At 58.2% G+C, this 22,648-nt stretch overlaps 1 protein-coding gene across 1 annotated transcript; it reads right to left on the reverse strand.

Annotated features, from left to right (window-relative positions):
• Positions 1–3,438: 3,438 nt before the first annotated feature.
• LOC123334858 (protein canopy homolog 1-like) lies at positions 3,439–19,478 on the reverse strand. Its single transcript, XM_044947111.2, has 2 exons — positions 19,215–19,478; positions 3,439–3,933 (listed from the first exon to the last, which is right to left on the reverse strand). Exons 1-2 carry the CDS (start codon positions 19,306–19,308, stop codon positions 3,788–3,790), a joined length of 240 nt encoding a protein of 79 aa, XP_044803046.2. The 5' UTR covers positions 19,309–19,478; the 3' UTR covers positions 3,439–3,787.
• Positions 19,479–22,648: the final 3,170 nt, after the last annotated feature.

Consider the following 22,648-nt stretch of genomic DNA (forward strand, 5'->3'; position numbering starts at 1 on the left):
CCTCCCTCTCCATCCCGACCTCCCACCCCCAACCCCGACCTCCTACCCCAACCCCGACCTCCCACACCAATGCCAAACTCCCACCCCAACACCAACTCTCACCCCAACCCTGACCTCCTACCCCAACCCCGACCTCCCACACCAATGCCAAACTCCCACCTCAACGCCAACTCTCACCCCAACCCCGACCTCCCACCCCAACCCTGACCTCCAACCCCAACCCCAAACCTGACTTCAACCCTGACCTGACCCCACCCGAATCCCACCCCATCCTCCTAGGGCCAGCCCTCCGGACGTCCCCACCTCCCAGCATCCTACAGGTGGCCGTGGGGGGCGTGTCCTGGTGCCTGTGGTCCCGTGAGCAGCCTCCCGGGCAGGCCACACTGCACAGGTGTATACGGAGCTGAGGGAGGAAAGAGGGGCGGAGGGCTCAAGGCCAGGCTAGCCCAGGGCCACGGGGCACCTGAGGCTGCTTGGCTGAGCCAAAGCAGGGTGAAGCCGGCCGGTGACGGGGCCAGGCAGGTCCTAACCCTGCAGAGCCGGGCCTGCCTCCTGTAGCAGGTGTGGCCTGAGGACAGGCTCTGGGGCTCCCCGAGGGCGTCTCCTGGGCTCCCCTGGCTCCTGGACCAGGGGCTGTGGCTTCCCAGCTGGGATGTCCGCGGAAGGAGTCAGGGAACAGACAGGGCGGGTGGATTTCTGCACAGGCCCCAGTGCTGCCCCTGCAGAGCATGGAGGGTGGAGAAAAGGTTGCAGGGAGGCACACAGGGCACCCTGTCCCTCGGGCTGCGGCAGCGATGGGGCATCAGGAGCTGCCGTCTGGGGACACATGGCCCCTTGGGGCCTGCCCCCGCCTGCGCCTCATCTTCCGAGCCCACCTTCACGGGGGATGGAGCACGCTGGGCAGGGCCGGCTGCAGCCCGCTCACCAAGCGCAACCTAGCCCAGAGCAGCTATCCACGTCCCTGCCGCCATGCCACCCTCCCCAGCTCCAGGCTGCACACGGGCAAGCAGCCTGCACGGACATTAGCCGCTTTAGGCGTGAATCGTCCATACCACGCTGGAAAGGCCAGCTCGGGCCTCTCAGCAGGGCCCTCCCCTCCCTCCAAAGAAGGCCTGTCTCTCCACCCCCCGCCACCCCCAGACCCTCAGCTTGGAGGGCACAGCACACCGGTCAGTGCTTCCCCCCATCCTTGGAGAAACAGGACCAAAAAAGGAAACGAGAAAGCAGGGCAGGGCAGGGCAGGTGGGGGGTCTCGCTGCCTTTGGCCGGCATGTCGGGACGCACCCTGAGTCTAGGCCTCTCCCAGCCGGAGCGCAGGCCCAGTCCCGCCGGGCGCTTCTTGTGTGTGTGTGTGTGTGTGTGTGTGCGCACGCACGCGCGCGTGTGCTTCTCAAACACCAAGCTGAGCATACACTGCTTGCTTGCAGCAGAAGGACCTGCACACCAGCCCTGCCGGCAGGCCGCCAGGCCCACATCCGAGGCAGTGGGTGAGGCCCCGACTTCATGCTGCACAAGGCCCCTGCGTTTCAAGCCCGGCTGGCCAAGAAAATGGCCATGGGGCTCTGAAGCCGGGGAGCGTTTCCTGAGTGGGTGGCAGGAAAGGCCGCTGGGTTCTGTGAAGCGTAGACGCCACCGCGGTCACTAGACTCATGTTGGCCAGAGGCCAGGAGACTCACCTCTAGCCCTGACCCCAAAACCGCACGGTTCCAGGACACGTGGCTGGAAACCCAGCTTCTCCAGGCACCGTGGAGCCTCCCCGTGCCAGCCCAGAGCGTCCGGCTCCAACACCAAGGGCCGGAGTTGAGGGGGGCCTCTCCCCACAACCACTGAACATGCCCCAGGACGGCCGGGCTCACGGTTGCCGGGACTCTGAGCTCACCCTGGCCCAAGGGATGGACGCGGCAGAATGGCGGCTCTCAGGGCTCAACAGACAGTTTGCGGCGACTTTGAAAATGGGGTTTCAAGTCGATCATTTCAGAGCGGAACCAAGTGGGGCGAGCAGGCCTGTTGCTGCTGGAGGTGAGTCCATGTGGGAGCTCGGGGCACTCTGCACGGACCCCAGGGAAAACCCCCAGGGATGCAATGGGAGAGCTTGTAGGGAGCAGGGCCCACTGTCCCGCAGGACCCTGGGACACCGCTGAGCTGCTCTGCGTGTTCTCATCAGAAAGCAGGTTTATTCTGCAGGTCGCTGTCAGGACAGGAAATCACTGAAAGGCTGGCACGGCGAGGTTCTCGATCAACAGCTGCCAGCTCCCCAAGATCCCCACCCCGCCACCTCCTCCGGGACCTTCCAGGTCCCCTGGTCACTCTTGAGAGAAAGACTCCTTCCTCTGTCCTGGCCCAGATGCACCAGCAATGGGGCCTGTAACCCACAGTCTAACCTCTTGCCGTAGTGACCCTCCCTTTACTCTAGAGGCCACACTGGCCTCTGCACACACACCTTCCCTGCCCTGCTGGACGGTGGGAGACAGTGCCGCCGGTGGAGGGGCCAGGGCTGATCCGCCCCTGCAGGTCACTGTGACCGCTGGGGCCACCTTGTCACAGGGAATCGGCCTGAATGGAGCTGCCGTGGGTGCACGGTAATGCGAGTCATCATGGTCCTTCCTGGGGAAGCACCTGAGTTATCAGAATTATCCGATAATTCTGGTGAATTACTTGGTGAAATTATGGGAGAAGGGTTGATGTGGGAAGGAAGGCCCTGCCCTTCTTGGGGTGGCTCCTGACCCAACATGTCTCTTAAAGACACCCTTCAGAGTGCCCTGCTGGGCTTTGACCAGCCCACTCCCATGCTCTCTGATGGGCAAGTGCTCCAGAAAGAGGTGGAAAAAGCGGACGGCCCAACTCGGTCATTTGTTCAAGTACTGGACCAAACCAACAGGAAATCCAAATCCAGCTTCCGTTCAGCCCTGAGCACGTTGGGTGACATTGTGCAACACCTTTGCCAGACTTGTTTCACTTGTGTTAGTCGCTCAGTCATGTCCGACTCTTTGCGACCCTGTGAACCGTAGCCCACCAGGCTCCTCTGTCCACGGGCAAGAATACTGAGCTGGGTTCCCACGCCCTCCTCCAGGGAATCTTCCCGACCCAGGGATTGAACCTAGGTCACCTGCATTGCAGGCAGATTCTTTACCAGCTAAGCCACCAGGGAAGCCCTTGTTTTGCTTAGGATGACTATGAAATCACTTACTCTTCTGAGCACCTACCACCTGAGCGCTGGGTGGGGGGAGAAGACAGGAGCCCAGGTTCGCCCTGGGCCCACCTAGCCCCTCCCTCCTGGATCCTCAGACCCCTGCCATCAGACACTCAGGGCAGGGCGGGGTGGGGCAGGGTGGGGGCCCTCCCAGGTGGGCTCAATGAAGGAAGCATATCCATCTTTCCACTCAGACAAGTGACTGAGTCTGTCTCAGAGACGGGTCTCGCATCCTTACCCCCAGGAGAATCCTCTGCGGATCTTGGCGGCAGGGGTGGAGAGCCGGGGGGAGGCGCTCAGCCTCTGAGGTCCCTAGGCAGCCCCCGCAGCCACTCTGGGTCCCCTGCAGGCCTCGCCCAAGAACCGTGGAAGCGCTATTTTTATCCTGATGCACAATAGTGCGGAAACGCCTTCCGACTTGACAAGACACAAAATTTAGGTGCTGGGAGAGAGACTTCAATTTCAAGCTTAAAGATTACTTTGGGTCCCTCAGGACTCAGAAGCAATTTAGAGCTGATACCCTGAACAAGAGAAAGGTTAGAAGATTAAGACCAACTGCTGTTTGGATAAATGGCTGGTAATTGCCCGCACCCGCAATTATACACGGGGACATAATTTCTTTTCCGCTACCTTTCTCCTCTCCTGCGTCCCATCAGGATTTATTCGGAAGGAGCCCACCTTGGTCTTCTCCTGCCGAGCCTTGGTGACGGCGTACTCCACTTCGTCCATCAGAGCCCTGCATGCTAAACAAGGCAAGGAGCACGCGTTACTCCTGGAAGGGCCCCCCACCCCGAGCCTCAGTCCAGCTGCAGAGATGTGAGCCCACGGTCCCCGGGGCTGGGACAAGCTCCTGTGCTCTGGTTGCTTCTGCACAGGCTGAGATGCGCAGAGTTTTCAGACAGCCAGACTGAGGCTTCCTTTGCTTATCCTTTTGCCCCCTGTGTTTTTCATAAACCACATACGTTTTACGTTTTCATGTAAAACACACTTTTTTTTAAAGAATAGAGAGACCTCCGCTCCGAGTCCTTCAGAGTTCCCTAAGCCCTGCTGGGCCACATTCATTACACCCTTGGAGCCTCAGCAAAGGGAAACATTTTGTCCGAAACGGGGCCCAGCTCCCAAAGACATGCTTTGGCTGAATTTAAAATCTCAGGGAACCTCTGAAACTGACCTTTCTACCCGGCTCTAGAGCTGATTCTGCGCCTCTTCTCAGGCAGGGCTGCCCAGCTGAGAATTCTCACTGAGAAAAAGTAAACGACGTGATGATGCCTCCAACATCAGCCTCGTTTGCTCAACAGGACTCTGGTTCTGAACTTGCTGTCTTTGCCCGCGTTCTGACACGGATGTTGGAGGAGCCCAGCAAAGCTTGGGCGGCTCACAGCCCCTTGCCTGGTGTTAAACGAGGCGCGCGCACATTTTCTGTCTCTTTTGAGCACTGCATTTCGGGGGTGAACAGCATAACCTTTAAATTCCCAAATCTGAACACCAGCATGGCCAACCCTGGTTTTAGCACTGTTTCCTGGTTAGCATCACCGACTCCATGGACTTGAGTTTGAGCAAACTTCGGGAGATGGTGAAGGACAGGGAAGCCTCGTGTGCTGCCATCCATGGGGTCACAAAGAGTGGGACCCGACTGAGGGACTGAACGACACCCCGGTCGTAACACCTGAGTGGGATGGCGTGGGCTCAGCCCGAGTCAATGGCAGCAAGGACCAACCACAGTCTCACCGACGCCGATGCTACAGACACATCCTGCCTGCCCCATGCTGGGTTGTGAGCCACGCTTTCGACACTCCTCGGAGCCTGGAGAGTGACCCTGTGTCACGGTGAGGCTTACAGAGACTGGACGACATTCCCCAGCCCCTCTCTGCAGGCCGCCCAGCACGTCTGCGGGGGCGCGCAGGCAGGCCGTGGGTCACCCAGCCCAGCTGCTCACCGGGTGACCCTCGGGCAGTGTGAGCCGTCCTTGATCGTTAGGATTACCTACTATGGAGGTGCCGGCCTCCTGAGCAGCACGCCCTCTTTCTCCATCCCCAGGCCTCTGAGAACAGCTCGTCGGTACATGGAGCCAGCAGGAGCTGGAAGGGCAGCGGGCGGTTGCCCAAAGCCTGGAGAACCTGGCACGGCCTGCTCCTCCAAACCCAGCCTGCAGCCGCACGTCTCCTTCCCAGCTTCCGGGGCCTTGTAACTGGGCATCCCAGCACTTCCTGAAGGCCCTTGGCCCCGTGATACCCTCCTGTGGCACTGGACCAGCGCCCCGGGCGCTCAGGGCAGCTCTCCCGGCCCCCGGAAAGCAACCTCCCTCCTTTGTGAGGGGCCTCAGCGCTGCCCTTCTGGGTCCATTACGGTCCCAAAAAAAGGGTCTCCAGGGGGTCCCTGACCCGCCGAGCCCACCGGCGGGGGTGGGGACCACACACCCCCGGCCTTGTGGCTGGCGGCTGGCCCAGCATCTTGGCTGGGAGGCCTCTCGGGAAGAAAGCATGGGTGCCCGTTGCGGCTGAGGACGGCTCAGGATCCCTGGGGATGGACAGGTGTGAGGAAGGGTGTCCTCGAGGCTCCCGACCCCCTTCACTCCTTGCTCCCAGGAGGGGGAAGGGAGTGGGAACCAGTCTCTCAGCTGCAGGGAAGGGAACGGTCAGTGCGAAGGGGCAGTGGCTGGTGTGGCCGTGGGGCCAGGAGGTGGCTTCCGGGGGTGACATGCGTCCCCCCACCAAGAGGGCCGCAGCAGGCCAGCCTGAGGAGCCCCACAGAACAGGGCCTGGGGGACTGCGGGCCTCCATGCTCCAGCAGTGCCCCCAGCCCTTCCTAATACAGCTGCCCACTTGGAGGGCAGCGGAGTCCCTGTTCACAGCCCGGGGCTTCTGAGCCTGCCCTGGGGTGCCTGCTTCGCCCACTCTGCCTCACTTAGCTCTCTGTTCATCAGAGGAGGGGGATAACCTAGAAGCCACCTAGCGTCCACATCCACTCAGCGGACCAAATACCCCTCCCCAGCTGGACCTGGCAACCCTCCCGGGACCCCAGTCCTGCATGGCTCTCTGCTCTGTGTCTGCAGACTCGGGTTCCAGGATGTTCCAGGATCTGGCAGGTCTAGGGTGCCCCAGGCTCTGTGGAGCCCACGGGGTGAACCTGGCCACTGTGCCTACCCCTGGGCAATTGGTCCTGTTAATGTCCTGCTCCTTTCAGCTTGGGCCAAGTCTGGAGAGCGCCGGGGCAGGCGGGGAGAGGAAAGCAGAGTTGACGGTGGGGTTGCTGTGGTCCCCACGCCCCTGGCCCTGCCTTCTCTTCTGTGGCACCAGCTGCCTGGAGTTCCAGCTTCCAGAGGCCACACTCACCGGTTAAGCAGAGCGGCTTGGGGCAGAGGTAAGCCCCACCCACGCAGAAGGCCAGGCTTCCCGGATAGCCCCGGAGGGCGTGAGGTCATCCAGGCCTGCGTCCTGACCTCCCCTGTGCAGGGAAGGGGTGGCTCGAGCAGAACAGATCATTTCACATTTTCGCCCCAGGTCACAGAACAAGTTAACACAGTCACATCAGCGACCTGGGCCTCCAGATTTCTAGTCCGGCATTAATTTAAATGTTAATCTGAAATCTTCACTTAAGTCACTGGAGTTTCGAGTTTATTAGAGCAGGCGGCGGGCCTGGAGCCTCCTGGGGGGGCTGGCGGGTCACGTTGCCTGCCAGAGGGCGAGCCCTCCCCTCCGCTGGGCCCGCCTGTCTCCTCCCTCCTCTGCCTCCTCCTCTCTGCCTGCCTCTTCTCTCTCTCTTGCTGGGAGTGAGATTTGGAAACGGGGAGGAGATGAGGCAGGTGTCTGAGCCGTCGGGATGGTCCCTGGGGGCTGCAGAGGGCAGGCTGGGGGCAGCCCCTCCCAGCCCTGTGGGTGGGCACAGTGCCCGGGAAGCCCGCAGCCTGCTGGCCCCTGAGCTGACACCACTCCGGCACGAGAACACGCGTGACCTGGGAGTCCAGACCCCTCTCCCCACGGCCCACTCCTGCGCCCTGCTGGGCACACGCCCTAGAGGCTCAGGAGTCACCCGCGTTCAAGGACCTGCAGTCTGTGAGGTGACGCAAGGAACAGGGGAGTCCCAGGAGTAGGTCCCAGCCGGGCCCTCAAGGCGCTTGCGTTTTCCGGGAGGGCAGCGACCTCAGCAAGGGGCACAGAAACCAGCGGTGCGGGGTGGGGGCTGCAGACACCCCGCCTGGACCAGTGGGGTGAGCGAGGCCGCCTGAACCCCCAGAGCCACCCACAGCACTTGGTCCCGGGTGTCAACGTGGGCGACCAGCAGATTCTCCTGGACAGATACTAAGACACAGAGCCGAGAGGGGCCCAGGGTCTGCCTGCATCCCACCACCAAGCTACCTGTCTCCTTTAAGCGGAGCCCCAGCTGATCCGGGGAGTCGAGCCCTTACCCCTGGGTGCGAGGCTCTCCTGAAGAGGGTGGCGCCCCACCCCACCCATCAAGGAAAGCTCAGTCTCCTGCAAGTGGAAGTGGTGGCCATTGCTTAAGTCTTTCTTGAAAGTTTTCTCCACAAGACCCCAGAAGTGTGGGTGCCGGGATGGGGAGCGGTGCTGTTCCTCGAGGGGTGGTTGGGAAACGAGCTGAGAGGCCAGAGACGAGCCGCCCTGGTGATCCTAAGCTGGGGCCTGGAGGAGCACAGCCCCCAGGGAGTCCTCTAAGGCTGGAGACCCTGGCAGCCCAGAGCCCCCAGGGGAGGTGTGAGTGCCAGCCAGGTGCATGGAAAGCCGGCTGGGCTTGGGAGCGAGTCTCAGCTTCAGGCGCCTGCATCTTGCAGCCACCTTCCTCCTCCCCACCCTCTCCCACTGTCATGGGCAGAGCTGTGTCTGCCAGGATTTGTGCCCGGCCCCAGCACCAGGGGAGGTGACCGGGTCTTGGCAGATGGTCAAGCTCAGAAGAGGTTATTAGGGTGACTGGGGTCCGGGAAGGAGAGGGGAGACCGTCGCCCAGAGGGAGACATGGACGGAGAGCCTCGGAGTGGCAGGCGCAGAGGCTGAGGCTATGTGCCTGCAAGCTGATGGTCATCAGCCTCAGCTCTATGTCGGCAGAGGTGGGAAAGGCCCTCCTCAGAGGTTTCAGGAGCAATGCAGCCTTGCAGACACCTCGACTTCAGACCTCTGGCGTCCAGAACCATGAGGAAATGCACTTCTGTTAAGCCCCCTGGCACCCCTGGGCACCACATCTCAGCTGTGCCAGGTGCAGAGACACGGCGTGAGGAAGGCATGGGTGAGGGCAGGGAGAGTCACAGCACACGCGTGGCTGGACCTCAGAGCTTCCCGAGCGCCGACGCTTGAGCCAGGCTCTGAGAACAAGCAGGAGATGGCCAGGCGGGACCGACAGAGGCCACCAGCTCCCAGGAGCGGGTGTTTCCCCGGCGGGAGCAGCCGTGTCAGCGGGGCACGATGAGTCAGCATTTGAGCGATGGCATGACGCAACAGTCGTGTCTTCCATGGCCCACTTTTCCCATTGGGTTCTCTGCCATCAGCATATTCTCCACGTGCTGCGCAGCAGTGATTGTTACAAAAGCTGCGTATAATATCCCACCGAGAAGATGCACCGGAGTCTCCTTAACACTTCTACCCGCTTCTGTCAAGTCGTTTCAGATGTTTAAAGGGGGGATAATTTAGCCTCACAAAGGATCCTCATTAGCAAAATAGCTGCTTTTTAAATGAACCTGGAGACATCATTGTGTCTCATTCATCTGATCATTCAAGAAATATTAAAGCCCTTTCCCTCTTCTGGGCACTGTATCAATGCAGGAGTTACAATGGAAGATAAGAGAAGACCACCGTCCTGACCACAACCACTCAGGGTTTGCAGAGGACAGAGGAGTGTGGGTCAGCTCCAGAAAGGAGAGCCTCATGTGCTCTGAGATGTTCCGAGATTAGGAAAGGATGAATTTTGATGTCCTTCCATCTTCCCACACTGCTGGGCCGCCCGATAGCAATGAAGGGAGTGATGTGTGCAGGGCCAGGCCTCAAGGGGCCTGGAAACGTTCACCTTTGCCCTCTTGGAATGTCTGATCGTCCCGTTCAGAGCCCAGAAGGACTGCTGACCGAGAGGTCACGTGGGGATGGGCGGAAGCCAAGAGCCAGCACCCAGGCCCCAGACCCTCCCTGGGGGGCCACTGCAGGACTCAGGCACACGAGCGAGCACAGGTGGAACCTGAAGGCCGCCAACCCACTCCTGCCCACCCCAGGAGGATGGTCGGTTCACGGGCAGGCCTCTGAGGGTGGGAGGGCTGCACATGGGAGGGTGCAGGCGGCTGGGTGCAGGTGAGGCGTGTCTAGACTCCTTGGGAGAGGGACCAGCAGATGCTAAACGCCAGCGTGAGGTCACAGTGTGTCTGAGGGACAGTGGAAAAAGAAGCCCGTCTACATGCCTGAGCAGGAGCGCATGAGAGGAGTGGGGCTTGTGAGGAGGCCACAGGCTGGGCAGGTCTGTGAATGGGTCACTAGTCTCGGGGCTGCCGGAACGTGTCATCGGTCTACATGATTGTCTGGAGGCTAAGAGAGCCTGAGGCCACCTGGACCTGACGATGGCTACGCAGTACCTGTCCACCACAAAGCCCCTGACGACAGAGAGGAACTGTACTGCAGAGTACAGTCCTGTTGGGGTCAGCAGAAGGACGCGGGAGTGTACGGGCCCAAGACGGCGTCCGCTACGCTAACAGCCGTGCAGTAACTCATAATCCAACTTGACCAGTCTCTTATAAGAGGAACTTCAGGCTTCCCTGGTGGTCCAGTGGTGAAGAGTCCGTCTTGCAGTGCAGGGGACACCAGTTCAGTCCCAGGTCCTGGAAGGACCTACATGTCGTGGAGCGATGAAGCCCAAAAGCCACAACCACTGAGCCCGCCCGCTGCAATTCCTGGAGCCTGAGCGCCTAGAACCCTTGCTCCGCAACGAGAGAAGCCATGGCAGTGAGAAGCCTCACACATAGCTAGAGAGCAGCCTCCACTCGCCACAGCTAGAGAAATTCCTCATAGCAACGGAGACCCAGCACAGCCAAAATAAATAAGCAAAATTTAAAAAAAGACCTTACTTCCAAATACAATTACATTCATAGGTACAAGGGGGAGGGCTTCAACATATGAATTTAGGGGAGCGCAATTCGGAAATAAAGTTTGTCTCCCGATAAAAAAACATGCCCAGATTGGTTAGCTCAGCGTCTCAGCGATACCCCGATTCTGGTTCAGCTTCTCTGCCACCCTCTTGACTTTCCTGCACAGGTATGCGATGTCACCTGTGCTTCTCAGCTTCCAATCCTCAGATGCGACACCTAGAGTCCGAACAAGTATTTCCTCGCCTGTAAACTCCTGTTTGTAAGGAAAGTTCCAGATGCCCCTGGCAGACTCCCGCTGTCATTATCCAGAACTGTCCTGTGACCTGGCCCAACTCAGTCACTGGCATGGAACGAAAATGATGATGTTTAGCTCAGACCAACTGAGATCTACCCCCTGGAGCTAGAAAGGATTAGCTCCTTGGAGGCTCTCAGTCCCTCTGTAGGTGGAGAAAATCAGAGTTCTGCCAGCAAGCCTGCGCCAGGCCTGGGGACCCCAGGAACATCTCTGTAGTGGGCAGTGATTCAGGGAGGCAGCAGGTGGGGGCGGGGCCTGGAAAGAGGAGGCCCACCAGCTGGTGCAAAGACAGAGCCCAACCCAGAGGCTCCTGCACGCATCTCCCCGCCCCAGCACGTCACCACGGCAACCCGGCACCCCAGCGACTCCCCATCGAGTTTTAACCCAAATTACATTTTCCAGATCTAAAATCAGAGGCGCTGTGAGGATTCATGTTAACGACCTGAAGATGCGCAAAGATGGTGGCAGAATAGGCAAACCTGACCCATGATATTTTCTAGTTGAACAGGCAAACCCTGGTTGTTCACAACCCAAATGGACAGGCCTTTTCCTCCCACACTCCTTTCAGAGAAAGAAGCAATCTTAGGGTCTTCAGTAGCAGCGCTTGCTTTCCAGGGAACATTCTGGCCTCACTGTAATTCTATTTGCCTCTCGTCTCACTCCATCTTCCCCGACGTTCAGGACAGCAGCCTTCAGTCACCAGGGGAAGAGATAATTACAGCCGGCAGATGCTGTTTACTCTGGGAGAAATGTGGGCAGGTACGCCGCTGGAAGACTTCCGGGACTAACAATACAAGGGTCTCCGGTCAGCCTTCAGGTGACCGGAAGTGTCACTGACCCAAACGCCTCTTAAATCTCGCTTATAATCTCTTTCTTTGGTTCAGGTCCTTTTCACCTGATTACTCTGAAAGTTTTTATTCTGCGCGTCTTGAGTACGAAATTTTTCCGAGACTTGGGAATGTTAAGAAAAGTCTGGGCAAAGCACAAAACAGGCTGTGGGTCACTATTTTCCCAAGGCATAGTCGGAGCCATTTGAGTGGGACTTCCGGCCCTCTAGTCCCTGTCAGTTAAAAACACCCTGATGTCGTTAAAGGTCGTGAGGGATGCAAGGTATGCTATCACTTCAGTCGCTCAGTCGTGTCCGACTCTTTGTGACCCCATGGACGCAGCACGCCAGGCTCCCTGTCCATCACCAGCTCCTGGAGCTTGCTCGAGCTCATGCCCAAGCTATTATATCTAGGATGGATAAACAACAAGGTCCTGCAGTACAACACAGGAAACTCTACTTAGTACCCTGTGATAGTGGAAAAGAATATGAAAAATGTACATATGTGTATCACTGAGTCACTTTGCTGTACAGCAGAAACTAAGTATAGTAAGTCAACGATACTTCAATTTAAAAAAGACCGTCAGGGCATTGAATCCAGCCCTGTCTGGGGAGCGGGGGACCACACGCAGGTGCGGTGGCTTCCACTGGGGGCCGCTGCATGCAGGCTCTGTGCTGAGGCCTCTGCCCACCATCACAATGAAAACCCACAGAAACTAGAGCAGCTCCTGTGTCATCGTCCCATGTTACAGATGAGAAAACTGAGGCTTGAGCAAGTAAGCAATTTACTTCGGGTCACACACCGGACCGCAGGGCAGAGATTCAAAAGCAGTTGCATCTCCAGAACCCACCATGGTCCCACCCAAATGCCCTCTGTGTGGAGAGATGGTAAACAAGCCAGCGAGGGCAAGAGTGGGCAGGTGGGGCCATCCAAGTACAGTGCAAGAGTGCTCACACGAGCCAGGTCATCTGGGAGGGCTCCATAGAGACTGCCGTGGCCCCTGAAATCTCCATCATAAAAGGTTTGGTTGTAGAAAGAAGCTCAAATGCAAAACTCTCCTGAGTTCTAATGAGCTGATGAAGACACAGCCCCGGCTGGCGTCATCCTGGGTGCTCGAGAGCCCAGCCTGGGTGGATGTGCTCCCATTACCAGGGGCTCCTCGATTCCTGCCAGAAGGACACCTGCCTCCCGCAGAGGACACAGACACCTGCTCTCCCCAGGAAGAAACTGACTTCCTGATAAAGCACCCAAGGATGCTCAGGTCGATTCCAACCAGACCATGGTTCTCCTGCCTGTGGGTGGGGGTGGGCTGGCTCCCAGCCGGAGGTGGGTATGGGAGGTGGATCTTATCAGGTAATTCAACTTGGTGGTGAAGCTGCAGTTACCTGGCTGGTTATGAAGCCGGTGTTTCCAGAGCAGAGATATAAACCGCCCTGAGCAAGCAGAGGCTTGACTCTCTCTGCAGACACACACCCATCTACAGAAGGATGGGGGGAGAAGACCCCACTCTGATGGGGACCCTGGCTCTGCAACATAACCTTGCAGTTCTTCTCTGCCCACGTGGGGCATTGGGTCAGCCATCTGACTCCAGGGGACTGAGGTGGAAGTGACAACCTGCCAGGTCCGAGCCCAGGCTTCCCGGGGCATCTCACAGCTCCACTAGTCCTCTTGCCACCATAAACTGGCCAGAGAACAGCACGTCCCTCCCAGCCCCAGGTCGGAGGAGGAGTCACACATGGGACAGACCTGGACCGACATTACCCAGGAAAGCTGCCTGCCGAGCCTACACACTTGAGTTAGTTGCTCAGTTGTGTCTGACTCTTTGCACCCCATGGACTGTAGCCCAGCAGGCTCCTCTGTCCATGGAACTCTCCAGGCAAAAATACTGGAGTGGGTAGCCATTCCCTTCTCCAGGGGATCTTCCCAGTCCAGGGATCAAATCTGGGTCTCCTGCACTGCAGGCAGATTCTTTACCATCTGAACTACAAAGGACTAGGCAGTTGGCCCCATCAACCAGCAGACTTGGAGGGAAAAACACCACTAAGACTTGTTTGTTATGCAGCAGTAGCTGGCTGACAGTGTACACACAAATCAAAGAAGAATTTAGAACTTAGACGCTGGGGGTGGATGCTAGATGCTGGCGTGGGTGTTTTGTTTTCCAGATCAAGTAAGTTATAGAACAGCACAGGGAAAGTGCATGTGAAGAAAGACCCCACGGTGGTGTCAGATGCTTTAAATAAAGGACGGTGGGCCCGGGGTGATGTCCACGGCACTGTCGTGAACCACCGTGGCATCAGGGAGCTGTGCTCAGGCCTGGCTCAGTTTCAGAAACACGGCATTAGCAACAGTGCTCAGTGAACAGTTCCGGCTGCTCCTTTCCCAGGCACGCGGCAAGTGGGGCTCAGCCTCCCCTGGCTTCCTACCCTGGCTTCGGGTGGAGCCAAGTGTGAGTCATGGCTGAATCACAGCATCTGCGTGCTGGCCAGGGCCCTCCGGGGCTCTCCGCCCTCACCTGTGACAACTGCCTGACGGCCAGGCGGCCACAGTGCAGGGAGAAGCGCCTCACGATGGGAAGCACTGGGAGCGGTTGTTACCTAGTGCGGCCTGTCCTGTCCTGACTGCCTGCCACACGGGACGTCACCCACCCATCCCCCCCGGGAAAGGGACCTCACCCACACCCGGGCTCCCTGGGGTTCGGCCGGCATGGGCCTCTGGGGCTGGTTTCAGGATGCCCACTAGAGGGGACCCCAGTGCAAATCATAAGGGACGTGAGAAGCAGCGTATCAGTAGGGCTTGGGGGCAGGTGGTCCCTGAGAGTCCAGACGCACAGGCCGTCCGCGTCTGAGACCCTGCAGGTCTCCTGGGACAGACGGACGGGGCGGGGCACACACGCTGTCGGCTCTGTGGCTGCCTTGAAGCCCTGGCTTGTGAACAGTGGCTCTGCATCAGCCTTTCTCCCACACCTCGTGAATTACGCAGCAGTCCTGGCCCGGGGCCCTGAGTGACCAATAGCTGACCACTGCCTCGGAACGGGGTCCAGAACAGGCCAGCCCTCCATGCCAGGCTGGGGACCTGGGCTCGGGAGGAGGTGGGCACCGAGGCTGGGCGCAGGTGGGGGCGGCTCTGCCATCGGGGAGCAGGACCCCACGGCCAGGGCGCAGTCTCAGCACCCTGGACAGCACCCCCGCCAGAGACCGTGGCTCTGAGCACTGCCTGCTCAGACGCTCGCCCCGTCACTGCTCTGAACATCCCCCACCTCCCTGAGAACCTGTGGGCGCCTGAGGCATGTGGCCTTGGGACGAGGAAGCAGCCAGGGGTCAAACTGAGGTCAGCAATGGGGAAAACATAAGCAGGAAGGACAGGAAGCCTGGTGGAACACGCAGACCTCCCCACTCAGACAGAGGAACTGAGGCCTCTCAAAGATGCGGACCATCAGGGCCTAGGGAGTGGGGTGGGGTGGGGTGGTGATGGAGAAAGAATCAGGGCCCCGGGGACACGGTCTCGGGGAAGCTCCGAGCGAGCCACATTGAGCCTTTCCCAGCAGGCCTGGTGGGGACCCCGAGGGCTGCAGTCTCCTGGGGGCAGGCGGTCCCGCACCACCAGGCTGACCAGAGGGTGGTGGCTTTTGCCCCGCAAGGTCCCCTACAAGCCCCCTCCTCCAGGGGACATGCCAGGAACCGAGCAGCTCTTTGCCATCACCTAATTCCCAATGAACTTGTTAAAGCATTTTTAGTGTAATGGAAACATTAGATCAATCCCGAGGGGCAATGGTTGTCACTAAATCAATAGCCTGTGTGGCGCTGCCCGCTGATGGCTGACACCCATGCATGAAGGTCTGCGAAGAGTTGCGGAGGACAGAGGGCCTCCCCCCGCGAAGCAAGGGGGCTCAGAGGAGGAGGGCCAGGAGAGAGAAACCTGGTCAGTCCGCAGGTCGAAGCGCAAGAGGAGGGGACCTGGAGATCATCTCCATGTTACAGGTGCCCCAAGAATAGTGGGTGATGGTGGAGGGGGTCAGGACCAGACACTCCACACCAACGCTTGCACAGCTGGGCCAGGGCAGGCCCACACCCGCCAGGGGTCTCCCCACCTGCTCCATCTTAATCTCCTCTCCAAATGAGCCCAACAGATCAAAGGGTCGGTGAGAGTGGAGGAAGGAACAAATCCTACAACAGGAGGGAGTACGCTGCGGGTGCAGAGGTTAGGATGCTGAGCTTCCAGTGCAAGGAGCACAGCTTCCGTCCCTGGCTGGGAAGATACGATCCCACATGCCTCAAGGCGTGGCCAAAAACTGGGGGGAAACAGTACTAAAACAGAATAGACGCTGGCTTTGTGCGGAGAAGTGGGGGCCAGTTGGGAATAAATGAGGCCTGAGGTGCCGGTGGCTGCCCTGGCCTGCAAGGAGTGGACAGCTCCGCACGGCCTTGGAGGAGAATCGTCAGGCAAGCCTCGGGCGGGGAACAGAGGAAGGAGTCAAAGGCGGAGCCTGGTCCTCTGCTGTCAGCCAAGCGGAAGGTGGAGACACTCAGGGGGTTGGGCAGGCGTGGCCGCGCGGGGCGAGGTCCGTTTCGGAGGCGACGACCTGGCAGGGTCCGCTCAGCAGGGTGGTCTTGAGTCCTGCGACTCAGGCTGCCACAGACAGAAGCCCTCAGCCCCTGACCCCCACCAAGCCTGGGGCCAGCTGGGTGTTTGCCTTTTGTGCTAAGGGCCAGACTTCAAAAGTGGCCGCCTAACCATCCAGGGTGGACAGATGTTTGGGTCAAGCTCCCCAAGCTCACAGGAGTGGCCTGACATTCAGGGGTTAGGACTTTGCAGCCAAACTTAAGCATCAAATATTTAAACACACACACACATACACACAAGCACATATACACACACAGACACACAGACACATATACACATACACACAAACACAGACACAGACACATGTATGTATACACACATATACACAGACACAGATGCACACATCAGATCAGATCAGTCGCTCAGTTGTGTCCAACTCTTTGCGACTCCATGAATCGCAGCACGCCAGGCCTCCCTGTCGATCACCAACTCCCGGAGGTCGCTCAGACTCACATCCATCGAGTCAGTGATGCCATCCAGCCATCTCATCCTCTGTCGTCCCCTTCTCCTCCTGCCCCCAATCCCTCCCAGCATCAGTCTTTTTCAATGAGTCAACTCTTCGTATGCACACACACACACACACACATATACAGACAAATATACACATACATACACACAGAGACACATACACACATACATACACAAACTCACATAGAGAGAGACACATATACACAGAGACACATATACTCATACACACATACACACACAGACATATATACACATACATACACATACACCATATACACAGAGACACACAGACACATACAGACACACATACATACACATACACACACCAACACACTGGACACACACACACACACACACACGAGCCTCGCTGTCCAGTGCAGTGAAGTCACATCAGCCAATCTCAAAGCCACAGCCGAGGCTTCAGATGCTTTCGGGGGTAAAGAAGGGCCGGGCTTTTGCTTTCAGGGACACTGGGAAGGGAGTATGTAACTAAGGTCCTGGACGAGGGTGGTGGGGAACCAAGGGGTCACCACGGGGCAGGCCTGAGCTCCAGCATTCAGACATGGGAGGGGGGCCACAGAGGAGCCCAAGAGGAGCGGGGAGAAAGCCAGGAGGGCAGAGGGCAGGAGGGCCCACGCTGCCATGGGAGTCGGGGATGGGGCGTGAATCATCCTCCTCTGAATTCCGTCGTGGGCATCCCTTCCCCTCTTCTCATACTTGGCCTTGTTTTTTCTACAGGTTCTCCTCTAAGGGTTCACAACCTCTCTCCACGGCCCCTGGAGATGCTCACAGGTACAAGTGTTCACTGGTTCTGGAATCATTCAGAGACGCAAGACAGCACAGGGGGATCCAGACTGCAGAACCCAGCTCCACGGATGGGTCTGGCACTGCCCCTCGCCGGCTGAATGACCTCGGAAGAACTTCAGCTTTGCTAGTTGCCTCGTCTGTCAAATGTGGGCGATAATTAGATCTACCTGTCTTAGGTTGAGTTCCCGCCAAAACAAAGGAGTGGGAGGGACCTGAAGAGGTGAACAGAGAGGCTGCGTGGAGGCGGCTGTGAGATTCAGTCCTTTGTGGGCCTGGAGCCTGTCCTGAGCAGGGCTGGGTGACTGGAGCCCATGGGCCAGACCTGGCCCTCTGCTTGGTGTTATAAATAAAGCTTTATTGGAACACAGGCACACCCAATTGTCTGCATGTTCTCTACATTAGGGTTTCCCAGGTGGTGCTAGTGGTAAAGAACCCACCTGCCAATGCAGGAGACGTAAGAAACGTGGGTTTGATCCCTGGGTTGGGAAGATCCCCTGGAGAAGGAAATGGTAGCCCACTCCAGTATTTTTGCCTGGAGAATCCCATGGACAGAGGGGTCTGGCGGGCTACAGTCCATGGAGTCACGAAGAGTTGGACACGACTGAAGGAACTCAGCATGCAATGAGAGCCGGTGGGTGGGGCCCAGCTCTGAGGATCCGGGGACCTCAGTGAGTCCTTGTGGATTCTCAGCAGATCCCCTGCCCCCAGGCCTCGGGGGCACCGCCCTCTCCCATCTCCCTCCTTGGCCCCCAGCTTGAGGTCCCTTCTCCACCGTGGGCTCTACGGCTCCACCCCACCTGTCTCTCTGCACCCTGTCCCCAGGCCCTGGCCCTAAGGGACTCCCTCCTCCCGTCCCCGACCCCGACCCCGTCCAGGAGCCCAGCCAGGGAAGCCGGCACAGGTCAGTGACTGCATTCTAACTGCCGGGACAGGCGTGGCTGCCCTCTCCACCCAGAGACCAGGAGCCATGTGATGGGTCTGTGCAGAAGCAAACAGCAGAGCGGGGCTCATGGCTTGACCAGAGCCAACAGACGTTTCTGCTGGCGCAAGTGGCCTCCCGGTTCCACAGTCTCGTCCCCACTGAGATGGCCAGTCAAAGCCTACGTGCTCCTCCCCAGATCCCCGATTCTCATTAATGACGCCCCACCCCTCGCTGTGACTGAAGGACCGCCCTAAATGACGCCCCGCCCCTCGGTGTGATTGAAGGACTGCCCTAAAAAGACTAAAACCCACCTGCAGGTTCTACAGTCCAAAGGGCAAGCTTACGGCCAAAAACCTGGGTGTGCAAGTATTCAAATCAGCTGTAACTAACTCGTCACCCCAGGAGAGATGTCACTAAAGTGCCCCAGGTCCCATGTGTGACCCCACAGCTGAGCCGACACCCCAAGTTCAGTTAAGTCGCTCAGTCATATCTGACTGCGACCCCATGAACCGCAGCACGCCAGGCCTCCCTGTCCATCACCAACTCCCAGAGCTTACTCAAACTCATGTCCATCAAGTCGGTGATGCCATCCAACCATCTCATCCTCTGTTGTCCCCTTTTACTCCCGCCTTCAATCTTTCCCAGCATCAGGGTCTTTTCAAATGAGTCAGTTCTTCACATCAGGTGGCCAAAGTATTGGAGTTTCAGCTTCAGCATCAGTCCTTCCAATGAATATTCAGGACTGATTTCCTTTAGGATGGACTGGTTGGATCTCTTTGCAGACACCCCAAGACCGCCCCCAAATGAAGCCCAGAGATGGGAACTGGGCACCTAGGCTCAGGGCGGAGCTGGAAGAGGCTCCATAGCTGCTGCCATAACCTCTGGACCCGGGCCCAGACCGGGGGCTCAGTGGGAACCTCAGAGAGCTTCCTGTTGGGGTGCCGGGGTACGGGGAAGGCGGGCTGTCCAGCCGCGGGGACGCCCGGCCTGCGCCACACCCCTACACTCACCTCCACAGAACACGTCCGGTTCCTGGGGGTCCCTGGCCGCCGGCAGCCCCGCCAGCAAGGCCAGCAGGACCACGGACCGCAGTGAGCGCGCCATGCCTGCGCCGCCTCCTCTCTGCACCGTCCGGCCTGTGGGTGTCCCGCCGGGAGACCCGACGGATGCCTGGCCGCCCTGGTCGCCTGGGAGACCAGCCCTGCCCTGGGCGCCGCACCTGTGCCCGCATCCGGGTGCGCACAGCAGTCTCCTCTGCCGGGCGGGCCACCACCCCGCCCCACCCCAGCCCTGCCCTAGCCTCCAACCCCACCCCAGTCCCTGTCCCGGCCCAGGAGTCCCACCTCCTTCCCAGATTACCCCCACACCTGCGTGCCTGTGTCCCAGCCCTGGATCCCCACGCCCTCTCCAGGTCCCCTCACCCCAGCCCTAATCAGGAGGCCCCGTGAGCCAGGCCACCTGCGCTCAAACCCCGTGGGTGCAGACCCTCACCCTGCAGCGAAGATGTGAGGTGCCCCGGGTCAATTGGCCCCCAAGGGCCTTGCTCCCAACACTGCTCCAATGGGCGAAAGGAATGTCCTCCTGGGCATTCCCTGGGAGTGTCCCAGTCCTTCCCAGATGGGAACACAGGTCCTACCCCCCCACCCACCCACCGCCGCAGCCCTCTCCCCCTGGTCCCCTCCATCAATCCCTTTTCTTCCCACCTTGTCCCCACTCATCCCACAAGCCTGAAAGGGACGGATGAATTAAGCATCACATTTACATTTAAACAGGAACTGCTTTAAACATCAGCAGGGAGTCCTTTTTTTTTTGCAAATGAGTCTCATGCAAACCCCATAGGAAAAGTGGCCAGGTGTGGGCCCGCGGGGAACCGGGCCCCAGACACACCCTGCCCTCAGTCACCCAACACCCAGCTGCAGGCTTCGGGCAGACTGTGGCGGAGAAAGAAGGATGGCGCCTTGGTTCAATGAGGGAAATGCTTTTTTTAATTTCCTCCAAGTAATCTGAATAATTTCCTCCATATTCCCCAGATTCCTGCTTTCTCTGAGCGAGCAGAAAATGCCAGCTCTGTAGTGCGCTTCTGAGCACCTGGTCTCTAGGATGCTGGGCCATTGAAGGTGAAATTGGGGGCTATTTCAGGGGAATGGGGGGAGTGGGAAAGAGGAAAGAAAGAAAAAAGAAGGGCGAAGGGAAGGGGTGGGGGAGGAGCGACACTGTCCCCTCGCGGATTCGCCATTCCTCTAGGGAGCCTGGCACCCTTTAGTGGAGAAGACGTTTTTGGAGACCAAGTTCGAGGTACTCACTGTTCATTGCTACTGGGGTCACTGCCCCCAGGCTCTCTGGGACAAAGATGAGATTTATGTACACACCGCTATACACCCAAGTGGTGCTAGTGGTAAAGAACCTGCCTGCCAATAGAGGAGATGTAAGAGACACGGGTTCAATCCCTGGGCTGGGAAGATCCCCTGGAGCAGAGCAGCAACCCACTCCAGTATTCTTGCCTGGAGAATCCCAAGGACAGAGAAGCGTGGTGGACTACAGTCCATAGGGTAGCAAAGAATCAGACACGATTGAAGCGACTTAGCATGCACACGTATAGACACACTCACCCCAACGCACACACATCTCCATGGCTACATCAAGATGGATGAGTTGATCCCATATCTCCAACCCAGTCCAGCCCTTCAGGTTCTTTGTAACCTTCTCCCTTTGTGGCATTAGTAAACCCCTTCTCCAATAGCAAGAACCCCGGCTTCCATTTCCCTCACAGGGTGTCTTTGTGGCTCAGCTTCCTGCCTGTCCCCCTAAGGGTCCAGTCACCTTGTGACCCTGCTGCCCATCACTTGGCCCCCAGCCGTGCCAGGTCATCTGGGTCCAAGGAATGGGCCTTGGTTCCGATAAACAATAGCCTCGTATTGTATTCACCTTCGGAGGAGCACCGAGGAATTGATGCTTCTGAATGGTGGTGTTGGAGAAGTCTCTTGAGAGTCCCTTGGACTGCGAGGAGATCCAACCAGTCCATCCTAAAGGAAATCAGTCCTGAATATTCATTGGAAGGACTGATGCTGAAGCTGAAACTCCAATACTTTGGCCACCTGATGTGAAGAGCTGACTCATTTGAAAAGACCCTGATGCTGGGAAAGATTGAAGGCGGGAGGAAAAGGGGTTGACAGAGGATGAGATGGTTGGATGGCATCACCGACTCAATGGACATGAGTTTGAGCAAGCCCCTGGAGTTGGTGATGGACAGGGAAGCCTGGTGTGCTGCACTCCATGGGGTCACAGATCAGACATGACTGAGCAACTGAACTGAACTGATACTCACCTTTCCCTCCCACGGTACCACCTAAGGGAGATTCAGCCATTTGCTCACATGCGTTGTTTGCATTCATAAGACGTTGACTTAATCTTTAAATGGAGCAGCGGTGTGCCCAGCTTAGAGATTCCAGTTCCCAGCTCCACTGCTCCTGGGTATGGACGCTGGACTAATTTCTGGCCAGTGAGACGTAAGCAGGACTTGGGGGGAAGCAGGACTTCTGAAAAACTCAAAAGCGGGAAGACAGCGGCCTTGGGTCCCTCTTGCCTTTCCTTTGTTCTTCTTGCTTTTTCTTTGGAATGTGGATCTGATGGCGGGAACTCCTGCAGGCTTCCTGGACCCTGAGGCAGGCTCGAGGTGGACAAGCAGAGAGCAGAGGCAGACCGAGACCCCAGGAGTTTGGATCCTGACGCCATTGTGCAGCTTCCTCACCAGCCCATAACTGCTGACTTTGGGCCTTCTCTTAATATAAGAGAAAAGTTCATTTCCAGCAGGTTTAAGCCATTTAACTTTTAGCATAAGTTGGTAGAAAGCCGAATGAAATCCGTAACTGAAAGAGCAGAGAGGTGATTTCCCACCTCCCTCTAGGGAAGCTCCTTATTCCCCCCTGCAGAAGTGGCAACTCCAAGGACCCCAGGCCCCTGGGCCCAGCTGTTCGGAAAAGGGGAGCACCCTGTCCTAGAACAACCTGTCAGTAAGCTGGACGGGGTCCATGCAGTCTTGGGAGGGAGAGCTGAGGCTGGGGAGCCTGTAGAAAGAGAGGAGGACAGGGTCTGGGGCCATGCCCTGCATAAGCCCGTGGAGGGCAGAGGAGCCAGAGAAGGGGAGAGAGCCCCCAGGCCCTGTGCGACCCGGCCTCAGCCGCAGGGGCCTGGATCTGTAGCGGAGACCCAGCTTCCTCGTACCTGCATCCCAGCACCCACACAGCCCGGCCCCAGGAAGTCGTCCCTCACCCCCACCACTCCCCTAGGCCCCAGATCTGATTTGTTATTAACTCCCTTGATTTTGTCTCCCAAATATTTCTGGATCAGGCTGCTCCTTGCCACCTGTGCCCCCCTCACTCTGAGGGGCAACCTTCCGGCCGCCCAGCTGCACAGAGTCCTGCAGGGTGCGCCTGCGCCCCTCGGA

The sequence above is a fragment of the Bubalus bubalis genome, chromosome 8 (genome assembly GCF_019923935.1).
Source record: "Bubalus bubalis isolate 160015118507 breed Murrah chromosome 8, NDDB_SH_1, whole genome shotgun sequence".
Taxonomy (NCBI): Eukaryota; Metazoa; Chordata; class Mammalia; order Artiodactyla; family Bovidae; genus Bubalus; species Bubalus bubalis.

What these genes read in the sequence shown, in the direction of transcription:
- LOC123334858 (XM_044947111.2), bottom strand. Translation starts at nt 19,308, where the DNA reads ATGGCGCGCTCACTGCGGTCCGTGGTCCTGCTGGCCTTGCTGGCGGGG. An exon ending in ACCGGACGTGTTCTGTGGAG is followed by an intron (nt 3,934 to 19,214) that starts GTGAGTGTAGGG and finishes TGCCTTGTTTAG; the next exon opens with CATGCAGGGCTCTGATGGAC.